Below are 16,469 nucleotides of genomic sequence, written 5' to 3' on the forward strand. Positions count from 1 at the left end.
TAGAATTTTATTTCTAAAACAATATTTTGTTAGGGTTAGAGAATAACAATCATTTGAGAGATTCAACTTAGGGTTAGAGAATGAAACTAATTTGAGGATCAATTTTAGGTAGTTGAATTTTAAGGATTTTTTTGGGATAAACACCCGCCACTTTTAGCCAAATGTGGAGCCATCTACTTACGTGTCAATATGAATAAAGACACGTCACCAAAAGGATAACGGGAGTAAACATGAGTTGGTTTAGCATTAGAATGAGTGTATAAACGATTGTATTCTTTAATATTAAGGTAATTTTTTAACCAAAATAAACATGAGGGTCCAATATAAGAACACACTAAAATATTAGGGTGAAAGCTGGAACTTTACACTAAGGAGTTCAAGTTGTGATAAAAATAAGGAATTAGTACAAATTTAATATCTTAACTTTTTTATTTTTTCTATTTTAATGTTTGAATTAATTTTTTAGTCAATCAAGTATCTGAATCTGCTATTTTATATATATCAGGGGTAATTACATTTTTAGTATATTCTTAGTATCTGAACTTGTCAAGAAAGACAATCGAGTAGTTGAATTTTCAAAACTAACAATTGAGTGTGAAAATATGTAAAAAGAAAAATAACAAAATAATATTTTTACAGATAACTTTTAGGTTTCCTTTAAACTTTTACAAACATAGATAAGAAAGCGAAAATTGTAGAACACGTGAAAAACTAAAGTGGATTCATTAGTGATCTAACCTTAGAGTAAATTTTATCTTATATAACTTTGTTTCTCTAATCTCTATTAATTCTTAATTTGGTAGTCTTAATCCTTAATCTCCAATTCATGAATTCTAATATTTATTGCACTATAGAACTCTAATGACTTGGTAAAACACGTTTATATATGACAGACAAGTTTAACATTTTATATTTTTACAACACATTTTTACTACATTTTTCTTATTTTTTATCTCATTTAACATAAAAAAAATCTACATTGGTATTTATAATGTGATATGCTAAAACTACTATTTTATTATTTTTTTACAGGCTGCCACACTTAATTGTTAGTTTTAAAAGTTTAATCACTTGATTGTCATTTTTTAAGAAATTTAGATACCAAAAAAGTAATTATCCCTATATATCATGGTATCTCTTACAGGTTTTACATATTAAAGTAATTAATTTCACTCATTTTATACATGAAATGACCTAAATATTCTTATTCATCCTTATTTATAATTTTTTCTATTTCTTTTTTCTTTTTTCTCTTTTTATATTTTATATTAAATCTTTTTAGCACTAAAGAAAATGTTGGACTAATTTTTTAACTTTTATTTATTTTTAAAAATTATTCATCATTTTTTATTTTTAAAAATAATTTTTTTAAAACACTCAGTACCTTTCTCTTTCTCCTCTTATTATTTTGAGGTAAAAGAATATATTTTATTTTTATCTTTTATAGTGAATGCGTAAAATAAAAGAATAAATAAATGAAATTTAATTTTTTTAATTTTTGTTTGAATAAATGAGAAAAATAAATAATTTTACTTTTTTTTCTTTTAATCTTTTAAGAAACAAGTGAAATTTTAAAAATAATAGTGCTAAAAATAGATAAAAATAGAAAAAATAGAAAAAAATGATATTATTTAGAAAAAAGATATTTAAGTCAGTTTAATATTTAAAATAAGTCAAATAAATACTTTACCCAGTAAAACTGGTTAGAGATATTATATTGAATATTTTTATAAATTTAAATACTTAATTGAAAAAAATAATAGTTTAAACACAAAAATTAAAAAATTAAAAAATTAATGTATCAAATTTGTAATTTTGCCTAAAAAAAAAGAATAAACGAGAGGTTGACACCAAAAGAAAAAGGCGCCTTTGTCTTCAACTGTCTTTCTACTGTCCACATAATAATAGACTTCCGCCTCCACTTTCGTTTCAGACCCAACCCCCAAAATCCACCACTTCGATTCCTCCGCCTTCCACTTCCCTCTCTCTAAATATTATCTCCTCTTCCCATTCATTCCTTTTGAGTTATCATTGTAAAAACCCTTTTCTTTTCCTTATTCGATCCAACAAGATCTCCATTAATCCTCAGCTTTTGTTTTTCTTTTTTTGCATGCTGTTTCAAGAAATGTCAGCCATTTCCAATTTCAATTCCTGCAGCACTCGCCCTGAAACCGCCGCTGTTAATTTCTTCTTCGATGGTAAATTTAATTCTGGCTTGTTAAATTGGAGAAGAAGAGCCACCACCAGGATTTCCATTCCTTTCCAGGTTAGGTTCACCTTTGTTATAATTTCCTTTTTTAATTATAAAAAGGACATCGTATTGCTATGGTGAAGTTCAAGTTTTTTTTATTATTGTTTTTGTAATTGTAGAGTAGCTCGTTACGGTTAGGTACGGGTTGGTCTAATAGTAAAGATGGAAGTATACGCATGGCATTGGTGGATGAGAGAATTGCGCCTGGCAGAAACGTCGCTGAACGCTCCGGTATTTTGGTAATGATACATTTGATATTACAATGAATAATGCTTATAAGCTTACTGCTGTATAAATCTAATGTGATTTCTTTTTTATTTGCAGGCTTATGATCTTGTTCAAGGAGCACTTGTAAGTTTTGCTCATTTTCTCATTATGTAATTTCACCTTCTCGTCTGCTATGTAGTAATTTCTGTTGGTGCATTCACTGCGAAAATTTTGTAATCATAGCCCATTTGCCATTTTCACAGGACAGAAATATTAATGCAAAATGATTTTCTTATGTGCAGGTAAAATGGAGTTTTGCAATGGACAAGTCAATGCCAGATCCACCAACAGCTATGCTTCTGCATGGTATTCTAGGTAGCCGGAAGAACTGGGGTAGGTGTTATTAACTTTTTAAGCTATTAATAACTTTACATATCATTGTTGACTTGTTTGAGACAAAATATTCATTGGTAATATTTTCTATTTGTGTCATTTTGATGGGTGGTTTACACACCAAGATGTATTTTAGCATGATACTAATAATTATTGAAGTGCCTATCATGCATCTGATCTTTTAACTGCAACTAATCTCTCTCCCAAATGAGCTACTCAAAATTATTTTTGGGGGCTTGTTCATATATTGATTATGGAAAAAAAACTTTAATACCTTTAAAGGATTTTGGAGATCTATTTAATTCTAAAATACGGGTGTTAAATCACTTGTAATTAGAGGCCTTGATTAACCGAACCTTTGTCTCTCTGTAGTGAACTATCCTTTTCTTAAAGAATGTTTTCCAACTATGCTGTATTTCAGATATACTGAGCTGCTGCACAAGCATACCATTAACGAGATGGTTAAACCGGCACTTAATCAACATATGCTGCATCCACTTATGCATTTATCTTTACTCTGTAATAGTTACTTGATGACTTTCTCTGTGTATATTTGGTTAAAACCACTGGGTTGCAGTATGATTGATTTGCTTAGAATTATTACAGGAACATTTACTCGAAGATTGGCACAGGAATTTCCAATGTGGCAGGTACTGTTTAATAAGCTTCTACTTTCTTTGATATTATATTGTTGCACGCTCATGTGTGCCGCTACAAATATGCAAATGTTTAGTTGAGTTGTTATGCTTTGTCATTCTCTTTCTATTTTATTTCAATGTAGATAATGGTATATGCATGGGTCTGTCTTTATGGTGAATTTTTCAAGCAATCCAAGGTCATAATTATGTTATTCCATCAATCAAAACTAGTGGTAAAAGAAAATATTAAAGTGTATTAATGCAGTGATTATTTAGAAGTTCTACTTTGCACTTCTAAAGATAATTTGTTAAATTTTTTTTTTTTGTATCAATTTCTACTTTCCTAGCAGAGAATTAGATCTGGTTAAGTTGGAATCTGCGGATAGTCTTGAATTCTGACATGTTCTTTTGCGCACTATAGGATGGCTACTAATCGCTGACATATGTTTTTATACAGTTTCTTTTAGTAGACTTGCGATGCCATGGTGATTCAGCCTCAATAAAGAAGAGGGGGCCCCACACTGTTGCCTCAACAGCTTTGGATGTCTTAAAGCTAGTGTGTAACTTCTCAGACTTCCTATCAATCTTTACTCTTGAACATCTTGCGTCCATATCTTTGCGCATGGTTGATGAATCTGTTACTCTCAATAGACCTGATAATTCACCTATGTGCCTAGTCAGTTTTCATATTCGTTGTTGATAAAATGCAGCCTTTTTATTTATGTGTGTGCATGTGTAGCATTTTTAAATTCTTTGGATTTTAACAGAATGAGGAGTCAACTAACAGCCCTGACTGATTTCTCTAATTTTGCAACTTAAAGATCATGCTTTTTGTCTCAAAATACAGAGGGCAAATTTATGTATTGGGCATTGCTCTTTATGCAAATATGTTAAGGATGAAGGTTTCCCAGTCATTAGGAATTTTAAGTATTTCTCAGTGGAGTATACTTAAATTTCTCATGGATTATGTCCCTAGATGACTTCTATCTTGGTTATATTGATCCTTCAAATGCAACTTTATGGGTTTTCACTTTTCAGTGATGACCTTGAAGCGTCTTGTTTGTATAACATGCTGCACTTGTTATGCTCTTCACTTACCAGGAAAATGCTACAAATAGAACTGATTAGCTACTTACCTGTTAAGGATTATCTGTCAGAGAAATTATATATGTAGATTGTGAGGATCTTTAATCCATGCATTTATGTATTTCCTTTTTCATTGGTTGTGTAGGAAGCATATACATTAGCAACTTTGGTATGGGAAAACTTGAGTCTGTGCTTTTGGACAAATTTTCCATGTGAGCATCTCAGTGTATTTCCTTTTGTGCTACTCTTATAATTGAAGTGGATAAGTTCATTGCGCTATATTTTCACCACTAATGCCTCAGCTCAAATGGAAAAACAAAGCAAATTTTCACCAGGCCTTGTAGATTTAACTGCTCTCCACTATTGTATTTCTTCGTCTGATGTGTATGACATACATAAATATTTTTCCTTTTCCCTTAACTATATATATCTCTAGTCTGCGCAGACCTCAACTAGATTGGAAGTAAGCTTACTTGGCTTGAGTATATCTTTTTTGTTAGTGGGCTTGTGGGAAGAACCTGTACATGGTTCTCTTCATCTCCTTTTTCTTATCGTATTTCAAGGGTGAAACAAAACTATTCCATCTCTCTCTCTCTCTCTCTCTCTACGCACACAATACATACATACATACATACACATACATACATACATACATACATACATACATATATATATATCCAGATCAAGTATAATAGGAGACCTTGCGGTCTTCACTTTTAATGCAGAAATTGTTAATTTGTTTTGGCTGTCATCATTGAACTTCTGCTGATGAAAAATGATATTTGTTTATTTTTGTATATCTGGTTCATGTGGTTTGCCGTTATACTTTCATGGCAATGCATAAAGATGTTTGTGTTTTCACATTGCAATTGTAGAATCCTTGGGTAACCATAGTGTCTAAAATATTGAGGTTTGTATTTAGAACGAGATTTCATCATAAGTTTCATAAGAACATGGATTTGATAATTATCCTCTTTTATTCTTTTCTAAATTTTCTTTTCTTGTGTTTATGGTTGCAATAGGTAGCACAACTCAGAATAACTCCCCGGATTCTTATTGGTCACAGCTTTGGAGGAAAAGGTACTTCTTGATGTGCATGCAACTTGGGATAGTTTACTTGTAGTTTAGATGATTGAAGGGCTTGATGTGCTTCTAATTATCCGTGCAGTTGTCTTGAGCATGGTGGAACAAGCTGCAAAGCCTCTTGCACGACCAGTGAGAGTAAGTTATTTGCTAGATGTAAATTGGTTTAGAATTTGGGAATGTATTAAAATGTCGGTTATATTGATATTAATTAAATTGTGGAAGTTTTAAGGATGTTTTGAATTGAATATGGAGTCAAGTTCACGATGCTGTGCACTTCGATATATGGTTGAGATTGTTGGAAACTTTAGTTGCTTTCAGGATATAATTTACTGATTCTAGCAAGGACCTTAAGCCCTTAACTAATTACTGGCGTATCTTACTATAGTTTAAGTTTGACTGATTAATTTTTTTTTTTATTTAATTTCTTGCTAGTTTAATGCTAGTTTAATGTTTTGATTGTGTCACGTGCTTCAATTTCATTATTTATTTTGATTCCGGCTGTATATATAGAATTTAATTTTTTTTTCCTAATTGTGACCTGAGCTCCTCTTCTACAGAGGGATTGCTTAGCAGCGATTCTTACTAGTTCAAAATTGAACAATTAAATATATAATTACATTTCGGATTTTTTTTTGTCTTTCTCTCTTTGTATAATGGATGTAACTCTATACTATTATTTGTTTACTTTCATGTTAGAACTTATGGTTCTGACCAATTAGTACTAAAGCCACCTCTAGCTGTTGCTGTCATCATTGCCAGTCACTGTCATATATGAGATTATTAGAGAGGCACTATCTGTTACCTATAATTACATATCTGCCACTACCACACATTCAAGACCTAATTTCAATGTTAGATTTCCATTATAAAATATCAGAAAGTAAAAGAGTAGAAGAATAGTACTCTGTTGTCTGGAGTCGAGAAGTATGATTTTTTATCAATTCCAACAACGTTGATATTGTTATTGATTTATTTTTTTTCTTATATCCAGACTCGGCTCTATACGATGCTTGATTTGATTGAATCAGATTTTCATTGAAAAAGTCAAGTTTTAACTGGCTTGAACAATCTCAAGTTAGCTTAAATTGTCTATATTTTAAATGTGTTCTATGCTGTAACATATATATGCAAAAGAATTTCTACAATTACCATTTTACCCCAAATATTCAAATATATTGTTAAGACTTTTAAGTTCAAGCTTGACTTGCTTGAAGCTGTGCTGAATTAGAATATTATGTGTGTCCAAGTAGCTTGAGTTTGCACCTCTCATTTGGATTTATGTTTCCTTTGTTTTATTTGCTTTTCTTCATTCTTGTCTTTTTTCCACCTACTACAGGCTTGGGTTCTAGATGCAACTCCTGGAAAAGTTAGAACTGGTGGAGATGGGGAGGACCATCCAGAAGAACTAATATCTTTCCTAAGAAAGCTGCCAAAGGAGGTACAACGCATTGTGTTCCTTCTGCTGTATATGGGATGTTGTTGTTATCTCGATGGTTTACTATGTGTTGCATTGGTTCATTAATTTTGAGTATTGTTGATTAGGATTTTAGAGTTCAGGATATCGAGCGAGGCTGGGCATTTCAGCCGATGTTAGATGACTTGGACTTATTTTTATTCATTTGAATGTTGCCCTCTTAGAATATCATCTAATGTGAGCCTATTGTATGCATTATATTAAGTCTCTCTTTTATTTTCTTTTAACATTTCATTCGTCTCCTTGTTCTTGTCCCCTTTCTTGCCCAATTGAATCTGAGCAGCCATCCTTACTGTCTGCAACATTGTCCTGCATTATCACTGTGTCAAGCTTTTGGACTTCTCATGCTGTTTCATATAATGGTACATCATGCATGGTTGGATCAACCAAGCTTTATGCCATGCAATGAACTTTTCATACAGATACTTTATAATCTATTGGTTGAATGACAGTTAAACACAAAAAATTGAAAGTCATATTCTTAACTCTTTATATTTTTCAAAATACACATTAACCTTCAAATTTATATGGTAATTATACCAGTATACATACAGAAACCCCACATATAGCATTTGTGAGGAATTTGTACTCAAGTTTTGCTCTTTATTAATTGCCTATTAACTTATTCTCAGATTCTAAGAAAAAAAGGGGAATAACATGATTAATATCCAGAGAAACAAAGACTACAGAATTTACTATACCAAAAACATGATGTCGAAAAGAAGAAATATAACCTTCACAACATGGAAGGTTTCCCACAAATTTAGGAGACTCGTCTGCAAAGGTTCAGCTTATGAGTTAATATGAGTGTATATCTATGTAATAGATTTGTAGTGATTCAGGCAAGTTATAGCTTCCCCTGGTTCCTTTTCTTTTTTTTTTTTTTTTTTTTTTCTTGCATTAACTTATAGGTCTATATTCAAGCAAACAATTTTTCCCTCTCTATGCAAGCGCGCGCATGCACGCACGCGCACCCACATATATGTATGTTTAAATGTCTATTAGTTTTGTTTATCTATTTATGTAATCAATATTAATACAAGCAATCTCTTTCTCTTCTCTCATCTCTTTGTTATTCTTATCTCTTGGGCATAATTATAAATATTGTGTATACACATTTCTTTAAGGAAGGTCTCCTCAAAACAAGAGGTTGTGAATGCTCTTCTTCAAGAGGGATTCTCTAAAGATGTTGCTCAGGTATACGTCATGCTCCACATAATTGTGATACTTGTATCTTAATGTTTAGTTTGAGCTTTGGCATTTTTATTGCGCTTGATTAATTTTTCAGCTTTGCAAAAGAAAGGCAGGTGGATACAACATGTCTTTTTATAAAGGAAATTGTATCAAATTACTGATAATAAATAGAAAGGGTTAATGTTCCAATTTTCTTATGTCAAGCTCAATGTGCAAGTTGATTGTGTAGATAGAGATGTTAAAAAGACCTCCATATTATTACTATATCAGAGATGTTAAAAAGTCCTCCATATTATTACATCTTCTTGATGCCGCTCACTTTTCTGTTAATTTTACTTGACCATTTTATTGAACAGTTTCCTCTTACTGAAGATACATTCTATGCTATCCCTTTTTCTCTTTTGCCAACACAGAAAGCTCATGGCATTTATCTTTTCACAGAGAAATAAGATTCTTACCAAAGACGGCGATATCCCTTTCTCCAGTGATAATCACACATGATAATTTTCACCTAACTCTACCCTTGGCCACATGCAAAGCTCAGAGCATTGATTTTATGAGGAATATATACAACACCAAATATCATATGAAAAATGAATGTCTTGTATTTCCCACTCTTCTAGTTTGGTTCTGAGTGAATTGGATGTGGAGATTTTTGTCAAAAGTTTAGTACTTGACATCCTTGTATTGATTGGCTGCTAAGATCTCCCCACCTCACCAAATGGTGCTAGCATTGGCAATTAGATTCCCACATAGTTACCATCACATAGTTACCATTTTTCTTAAACTATTTCATTGTTGTTTCTTTCATATTCTTCTGTTAAGTTAGTGTTTCTGATGCTTTAAATTCTTGGTTTTTATGTTTTTTCTTATTTTCATTTTCAGTGGGTGGTGACTAACCTTCAACCAAATGATCTTCCTGGTTCATCATCAGGCTTCTCATGGGTGTTTGACCTTGAAGGGATTTCTGAAATGTATCAATCTTATGAGGAAACAAATTTATGGTAATCTTAAAGGGATTCAATATAAGGATTATAGAATTGTCTTTTTTCTTTTGTTTGTCATATATCAATCTGAAATCTGTGGTTGCTTTGCTGTTCTATTGATCTAATATAGGAAATTTGTTGAAAGTTTGCCTCGAGGTGTTCATGTCAATTTTTTAAAGGCAGAGAGGAGTCTGCATAGGTGGGCCCTTGAAGATCTGCAGCGAATTCATGCTGCCGAAGATCTGGCTGCTGAGGAGGGAGGTGGAGTTGAAATGCATGTACTTGAAGATGCAGGCCACTGGGTATGTTTCTAATACATGATTTAGTTGTTGGACCAACTTGTACCCATATTTAGGCTGGCAGGGGTTGGTAACATAATGTTGTAAAATGCCATGGTGAGCAACTCAAGTTGGTTGTTATCTTTTGATAGGTACATGCTGACAACCCAGATGGACTCTTCAGGATTCTTTCATCTTCTTTTCAAGCCCTCAGAACCTGAAGGTGTTCAGGTGTGGCATTGCACTTGTTTGAGCATGAGCATGCACACAGCCGTCTTATATTTAAGCTTATCACAAAATTATGAACCGATTTCATACATTTCTGCACCACGCAAGTAGTGTATTCTTTAGTTTATTGCACATTGTCAAGTTGGAGTACATCTTACATGATGCCGGGAGACATCTTGCATCCAGAAACATGAAACTGGAGCGCAATATGTTGGAAGTGTAACTGGTAATGAGCTTGGAAATGAGGGAGTTATTTCAAGTTATGCACAGGTCAGGTTTTTATTACAGCAGAGCTAGCTTATCAATCTGAGTTTAGAAACCTATTAAATATATCAAGTGTTTTAGATATTGTGTATAAGCATGTCATATTGGGTACAAGAAAGCTGAACTTCAACAATATCATATTGGTGACTGAACTGATGAAAGAATTTAAACTTTGTATTTAATTTTGTTCTGTAATCGCAAAATTTCGAGTAAATTGCATAGACGGCTCCTGTCTTTGAGCCATGTATTATAATTATTCTTAAATTTTAATTTATATCAGTAAACTTATCATAAGACCCTACAACTGATGGATGGAAAGAAAACATGGCATAAAATATGTGTAATTAAAAAAAGAAAAAGAAATGCATGTCAAATAAAACTTTATGTCTTCTCTTTAATAGTAATGTTCTTCATGCATCTCTCTCTACCTCCTTTGTCCATTATCTTGTCATGATAGAACTTTCAACTCGATCACTAAGAGCAACTAAAGCAAAGGTGGCTCCATAAAAATGCACTGTCATAATAATTATGTACTCTGCATATTTTACGAGTGCAGTTTCTTGAGTTGTTTCATGTCAAAGGTCAGAACTTGAAAATTGAAAAGAAAAACAAGAATAGAGAGAAAAAATAAAAATAAAAAAGTTCAAATTAATAAATTTGATGAGTAGTAGTAATATAACAGCAACAATTAGAACAATAGCGGAAAGTAGCTGAAGAAGAGTAACTATAACAATTAGAACTATATTATTGCAGAAGAATTTCAAAAGAAAAGAAGAAAAAGAAAAGAAAACACTTTTAAAAGAAAGGCAAAAGGCATAATACATCACCAAACATATTTGTATGAAATAGTCTTCACTATTTACTAAATTGATAGCATGTGAACATTAGGGTGCTGACTTCACGATTTATCTATTAGACACTTCTATTTACTAAATCGATAACATAAATTGATAACATGTGAACATTAGGGTGCTGACTGGACATGCGTATAACTTATACAAGACTCAAAAAGTTAGAAAAAAGTGACACATTCAATGTTATTATAATAAAATCTAATTTAATCCTTATAGTTTTGCAAAATTATTTTTTGTCCCTCTAATTTTTTTTATTATTCCATAATCTTTTTTGAATATTTTATATTTTCTAAATATCTTTTTGACCCTTTGAAATTTTTTAAAAATATGTTTATTTAGATGTATAAATTTGAATACGATGTGTTTGTAATTAAACAAGTCAACCAAAAAGTAAATAATATTTAGTTTTCTATAAATAATAAATATATTATTTAAAATTCTACACCTAAATAAATATACTGTAAAAAAGTTTAAAAGATAAAAAGGATATTTCATAAAAATATAAAAATATTCAAAAACAATTATAGAGGTTAAATTTTTTTTATGTAAATCATGGAATAATAAAAATATTTAGAGGGATAAAAAAGACGTTTTAGAAAAAATTGAGAATTAAATTGAATCTTTATTATAATAACGGTAATGTGCGTCAATTTTTTTAAGACTTTCTGAGCACGTGTGAATTACATGTACGCCAAGTGTTTATATCCGATTAATTTAGCAATGATAGGTAAATAGTGAAGTATAAAATACTAATTCATTCAACTACGAGTGTTTAGTAATGTATTGTGCCAAACATAAAACTAAAAAGGGTTAAAAAAACCGAACCGACCGAGTTTATACTCTATGTTGTGGATAATACATTGCCACTGACTTTCATTGTGTTAAATTTGGTTTCATTAACATATGCCCTTTTTCTTTTTTCTTTTTTTAGTTTTTCTTTTTCATTTTTAAATTTTCTATTCATTATTTTTATTAACATATCGAAGTTAATGACCTGAGCCACTTAACATATGTGTTAAACTTTATATTATGTTTTTCAATTTTAAAATTAGCGCGTGCATACAAACATATAACTATACTTTTGAATGTGTTTTTGGTTTTGTTTTGATTGCTATCTAGTTTATTTATTTATTTTATTTATTCCCTTTTAACTGACCTTTTTTATTAGTCTTTTGGATAGTAAAACTATTTTGCCCTAATAAGTTAATTAAATTTTATGACATATCTATTATATCTGATTTTTTTGTACATTAATAAGGTTTTTAAGTATTAAATCTATTTTCAAATAATTTTTATTTGATTAGTTTAAAAATAATAAAATTGTCTATATAATTTTATATTATAAATTTTAACATTTTTATAATTAATTTTTCAATGGCTTTTAAGAAGAATTATATATTTTTAAATATTATATTTATTTTTATTTTTTACCATCATATTTTATATATGATAAATTATAGGTTCATTAAATATAAACTGTAAGTTTATTGGTAGTAGGATATAGATTTATTGAAAATTCAATGTTAAATATAGATATAAGCAACATAATTATCAAATATTGTTTATAGGTTTATCAACTATAAGGTGTAAATTCATCACTGGTAAAGTGCAAATTCATTAATAGATTCATAGAGAATTTATTGTTAAATATAGGTATAAGCAACAAGAATATTAAGTATTGTTTATAAGTTTATCAATTATAAGATGTAAATTCATCATGAATTTTTAGAATATAATATATGAACCTCAGAGATATACGTGCAATGAACAAATAGTTTATAATTTATGAACTTGTTGTGTTTAATCTAAAATCTATTTATTTTAGCCTATGAATCTATAGTTTAATCGTTGATGTTTAAAACTTTTTCTAATAATTTGTGTCATAGTTTATATTTTATAATTATGGATATGAATTTATTAACTTAAATATTTCATTAGTATCATCAAATTTTAAGAAATTAAAGTATTGTTATTTAAAAATAAAAAATAATTTAAATCTAAATTTTAAAAATAAGTCGTAATTTAATTTAAAATACGAATATATATATATTTAAACATGATTAAATTTACATTTTCATGAAAAAATTAAATCATTAATAAAGCTTCATGTATATATATAAAATTTAAATCAAAATAAAAGAAAATATATTATAAACACGTGTTAAAATGATCCCCGGTCCATAATGCTATATGTACCTAGATCCAGAATATAGAAGTGAGAAAAAAACAGGCAAACTGAACCGATCGATCACAATTGAACTGAAAAAATCAGAATAATTGTACCTGAAAAAAATCAGAATAAGTAAATTAATGCAGTTTTAATTTCTATTTTTGAGAAAATTCATTACCCGGACGGTTTTTAATTTCTAAATCCGAAAAAACTATGGTTAACTAAATGGACTGATTATAACTTTATTATTAATATTTTAGATAAATTTTTTACATTATCTACATATATATTCTTAATAAATAAATTTTTTTAATAACTCTTAAAATTGGAGAACTATTCCCTTTTTCTTTGTTCTTCTCTTTAACTGAAAAATTGTGGTTAGAAATCTAAGTTTTCGATTAACTGAACTAATAATTAATGGAATATTTAGTTAAGCTTTTAATTTAAAAAAATGAAAAAAAAAAAAAAATCAAAACTAAACGGTAAGTTCTGTTGTGATCATGGTCCGATATAAAGCATAAGCGAACCGGGCTCACCCGTATGTGGTGCTTGGCTTAGAAAACACGGACTATTTTGTGCAGAAGGTTTTTCTTCTATTCTTAGGCATCTTCCATTCTTGTGTGTCTTCAAGTTCTGAATTACAATTGCATCATCGACTAGATTTGCAGGGTTTCTTTATTGTTAGAGATATCAATGCATCCATTGTTGCAAGAAAACATGTTTTCTCTTACTCTTCATGCAAATGAGCTGAAATTTACACCAAAAACCTTTCCATTGTTCTTATAAAAACATCTCCGATTCATTAATTTTACTTGCATATTGATTCTTACTACAAGCAATAACAGCTTTTTCTCTTAAACTTGATTTGCTGTTTAATAGCATTACTTGCTTTTATTTCATTTCGACAAAAATAAAGTTCCAATAGTAATGCTTTAACTTACCAGCACAAGTTCTCTGAAAAATGTTCTTCGCTATCACAATGTATCTAAGGGTCTATTTGGTTAAGCTGTTATTGGTCACTGATAGCTGATTGATAATTATATTTGATAAAATCATTAATTATAGTTGTTGCTGTTTATATATTTAATGACTAATATAGACATCAATTAGTTGTTCTTTACCCTTTTTATTAAAGTATTATACTTATTATTCTTTTAAAAAAAAATTATATACTGTAATATTATATAAATTTATTTTCATAACAACATAGTTGATTCGATAAAAGAAATAAAAAAAAATAATAATGAGAAAAATATCGAGTTGAAAAAATAAAAACTTTATTATAAGGTAACTCGTGTTAACTTTTTTATATTTTATTAAAAACGAAACATAAACTAATTATAATATTATAGCTTTGGTTTGTATTTGTTCATTTACAAATAAATAAAAAATATCATGATAATAAATTCTGGATTATCTAATGCCTTCTTGTTTTGGGATGCAGTTGTGTACTGCCATTGTTGCAACCATAATAACCCTTTGCCTTTCGAATGGATATGAAGGGGCTTTCCAAAAACCAAATGTTCTTCTTCCAATACAACATCCAAGAGATGAACACCAACGATTGAGAGTTTTCAAAGCTTCCTTGGCTGACCACCACCGATCAAAGTCAGGTAAATGATTTATGGTTTTCCTGTAAGGTTCAAGATATCCTTCCACTGTAGATGTCCAGCATCTACCGAGTAATATCTTTCTGCATATTTTAAGTGATGAATAAACATTTTTACATTTAAATCTTAAGTCGATGTAAGATAGTATTACTTGGTGGGTAGTGCAGGAAGATTTAATTCTCTCTTGTGATTGCATATTGAAAGAGTCGTCCGCCATGAGTTGTTCCTTCCAATCCAGCCATTACAAATATGAACTGCATGTCGAGCCATGATATTTTGTGTCGGCACTCCTTTCCTCTCCAATGAATCATACTAAATATTCTTTTCATTTACATTAGATGCTGCATGATTGACATCAATAGCTCCAATACAATTCTAAAAATACAAATATAATTAGTTATATATATGCGAGGCATGTATCTTTTATCGTTCAGTATCTCTGGATGAATTGTACTAAATGTTGGATCGTGAGGTTTTATTAGATTCACCGAAAACCTCATTATTGCTGTCAATACTTCATGGAAGTTACGACTGACTGTCTCACCTAAAGTTGAAAACGTCCTTAAACCTGCCTATTTCAAGCACCTAAAGCAAGAATGTATAAAAACAATCCTATTTCTTTTCTAATACAAACATCTTTCTTGAAGCTACTAATTGATATTTATTTTTTAAATCTTGACAGAAATTGATTATATTTTTATTTATTCTAAATATATTAATGAATCTCTTTTCATTCCCTCTCGTTAATTCTAATAACCAAATAATTTCCTGTTTGAAATGAATTCATGCAAAGTTCTTTGCGAATATGTCTCAAATAAAATTGATACATTGTTTCAACTGCATATATTGTTGAGAATGACTCCCACTCTTTGTCTTCATTATTATCATTAAAAATTATGTTTTGAGTGACAACCATATCGACCTAATAAATCAAATATGTAAATTCACATATCAGTAAAATATTCATATATAAATAAATTGAGATAGTAACAACATAAATTATTTACCATTCAACACAAATCAATACCCAACAATAGGTTTTTGTATTTCAATTATTATAAAAAAATAAACACGATAGGAAAAGAACCATCACAGGAATAACTTGGGATGATAAAATAATCTCAGAAAAATAAACTAAGACTAAATGTTTCATCTATTGATTCACAAGCTTCCATAAGCCGCAATCCATATTATATGGTGATACTGAAACCAATTCAATTTTGTCTCTGCATCTGAAAAAATTACATACATTTCTCTCTTAGATTCTTGATCGAGTAAGAGAGTACTAAGAAAGTGAAGTTGAGCACCATTTTTCATATTTGGAAGTGAGAGTATATCTTGCATTAACCTCACCGATTGAACAACTAGGTCCATCCCTCAAAATCTCACACATCATAGAATTTTTCTTTTTTAACGCTTGCTTTCATACCTTTTTTTTTTTCCAGTTCTCTAATCGTCTTACACAATTGAACTACACTTTATTGTTGCTTAATCTTTTTTCTTTCCTGATTAATTCCATCTGTTCTTGTTCTTTTAAACTTGCGAAGTTTTTGTTGACTAGTTTCACCTATTGAAGGTTGAAAAGACGAACCTCCTAATATCGTGTATAGTCTCATAAAACTCATCATCTAAATTGGTGTTCTCTTCCTCCACCAATTTGTTTGCATATTCTTCCACATCTATGTTACTAGGCAATTCACCATTGCTGGGTGCATAAGCATATTCTCCCAGTAGCTACAGAACTCATAAA

At 30.0% G+C, this 16,469-nt stretch overlaps 1 protein-coding gene across 2 annotated transcripts; it reads left to right on the plus strand.

Moving 5' to 3' along the window:
• Positions 1-1,726: 1,726 nt before the first annotated feature.
• LOC8264991 (abhydrolase domain-containing protein C22H12.03) lies at positions 1,727-10,373 on the plus strand. Of its 2 annotated transcripts, none has more exons than XM_002527989.3 (13): positions 1,727-2,266; positions 2,371-2,490; positions 2,576-2,602; positions 2,761-2,851; positions 3,458-3,501; positions 3,947-4,045; positions 5,598-5,655; positions 5,744-5,796; positions 6,998-7,099; positions 8,267-8,332; positions 9,215-9,333; positions 9,446-9,617; positions 9,746-10,373. In XM_002527989.3, exons 1-13 carry the CDS (start codon positions 2,111-2,113, stop codon positions 9,812-9,814), a joined length of 1,176 nt encoding a protein of 391 aa, XP_002528035.2. In that variant the 5' UTR covers positions 1,727-2,110; the 3' UTR covers positions 9,815-10,373. The 2 variants fall into 2 exon arrangements, with proteins under 2 accessions (XP_002528035.2, XP_015580182.1); XM_015724696.2 differs by having other exon boundaries at positions 1,728-2,266; positions 2,376-2,490.
• Positions 10,374-16,469: the final 6,096 nt, after the last annotated feature.

The sequence above is a fragment of the Ricinus communis genome, chromosome 2, assembly GCF_019578655.1.
Source record: "Ricinus communis isolate WT05 ecotype wild-type chromosome 2, ASM1957865v1, whole genome shotgun sequence".
Classification (NCBI taxonomy): domain Eukaryota; kingdom Viridiplantae; phylum Streptophyta; class Magnoliopsida; order Malpighiales; family Euphorbiaceae; genus Ricinus; species Ricinus communis.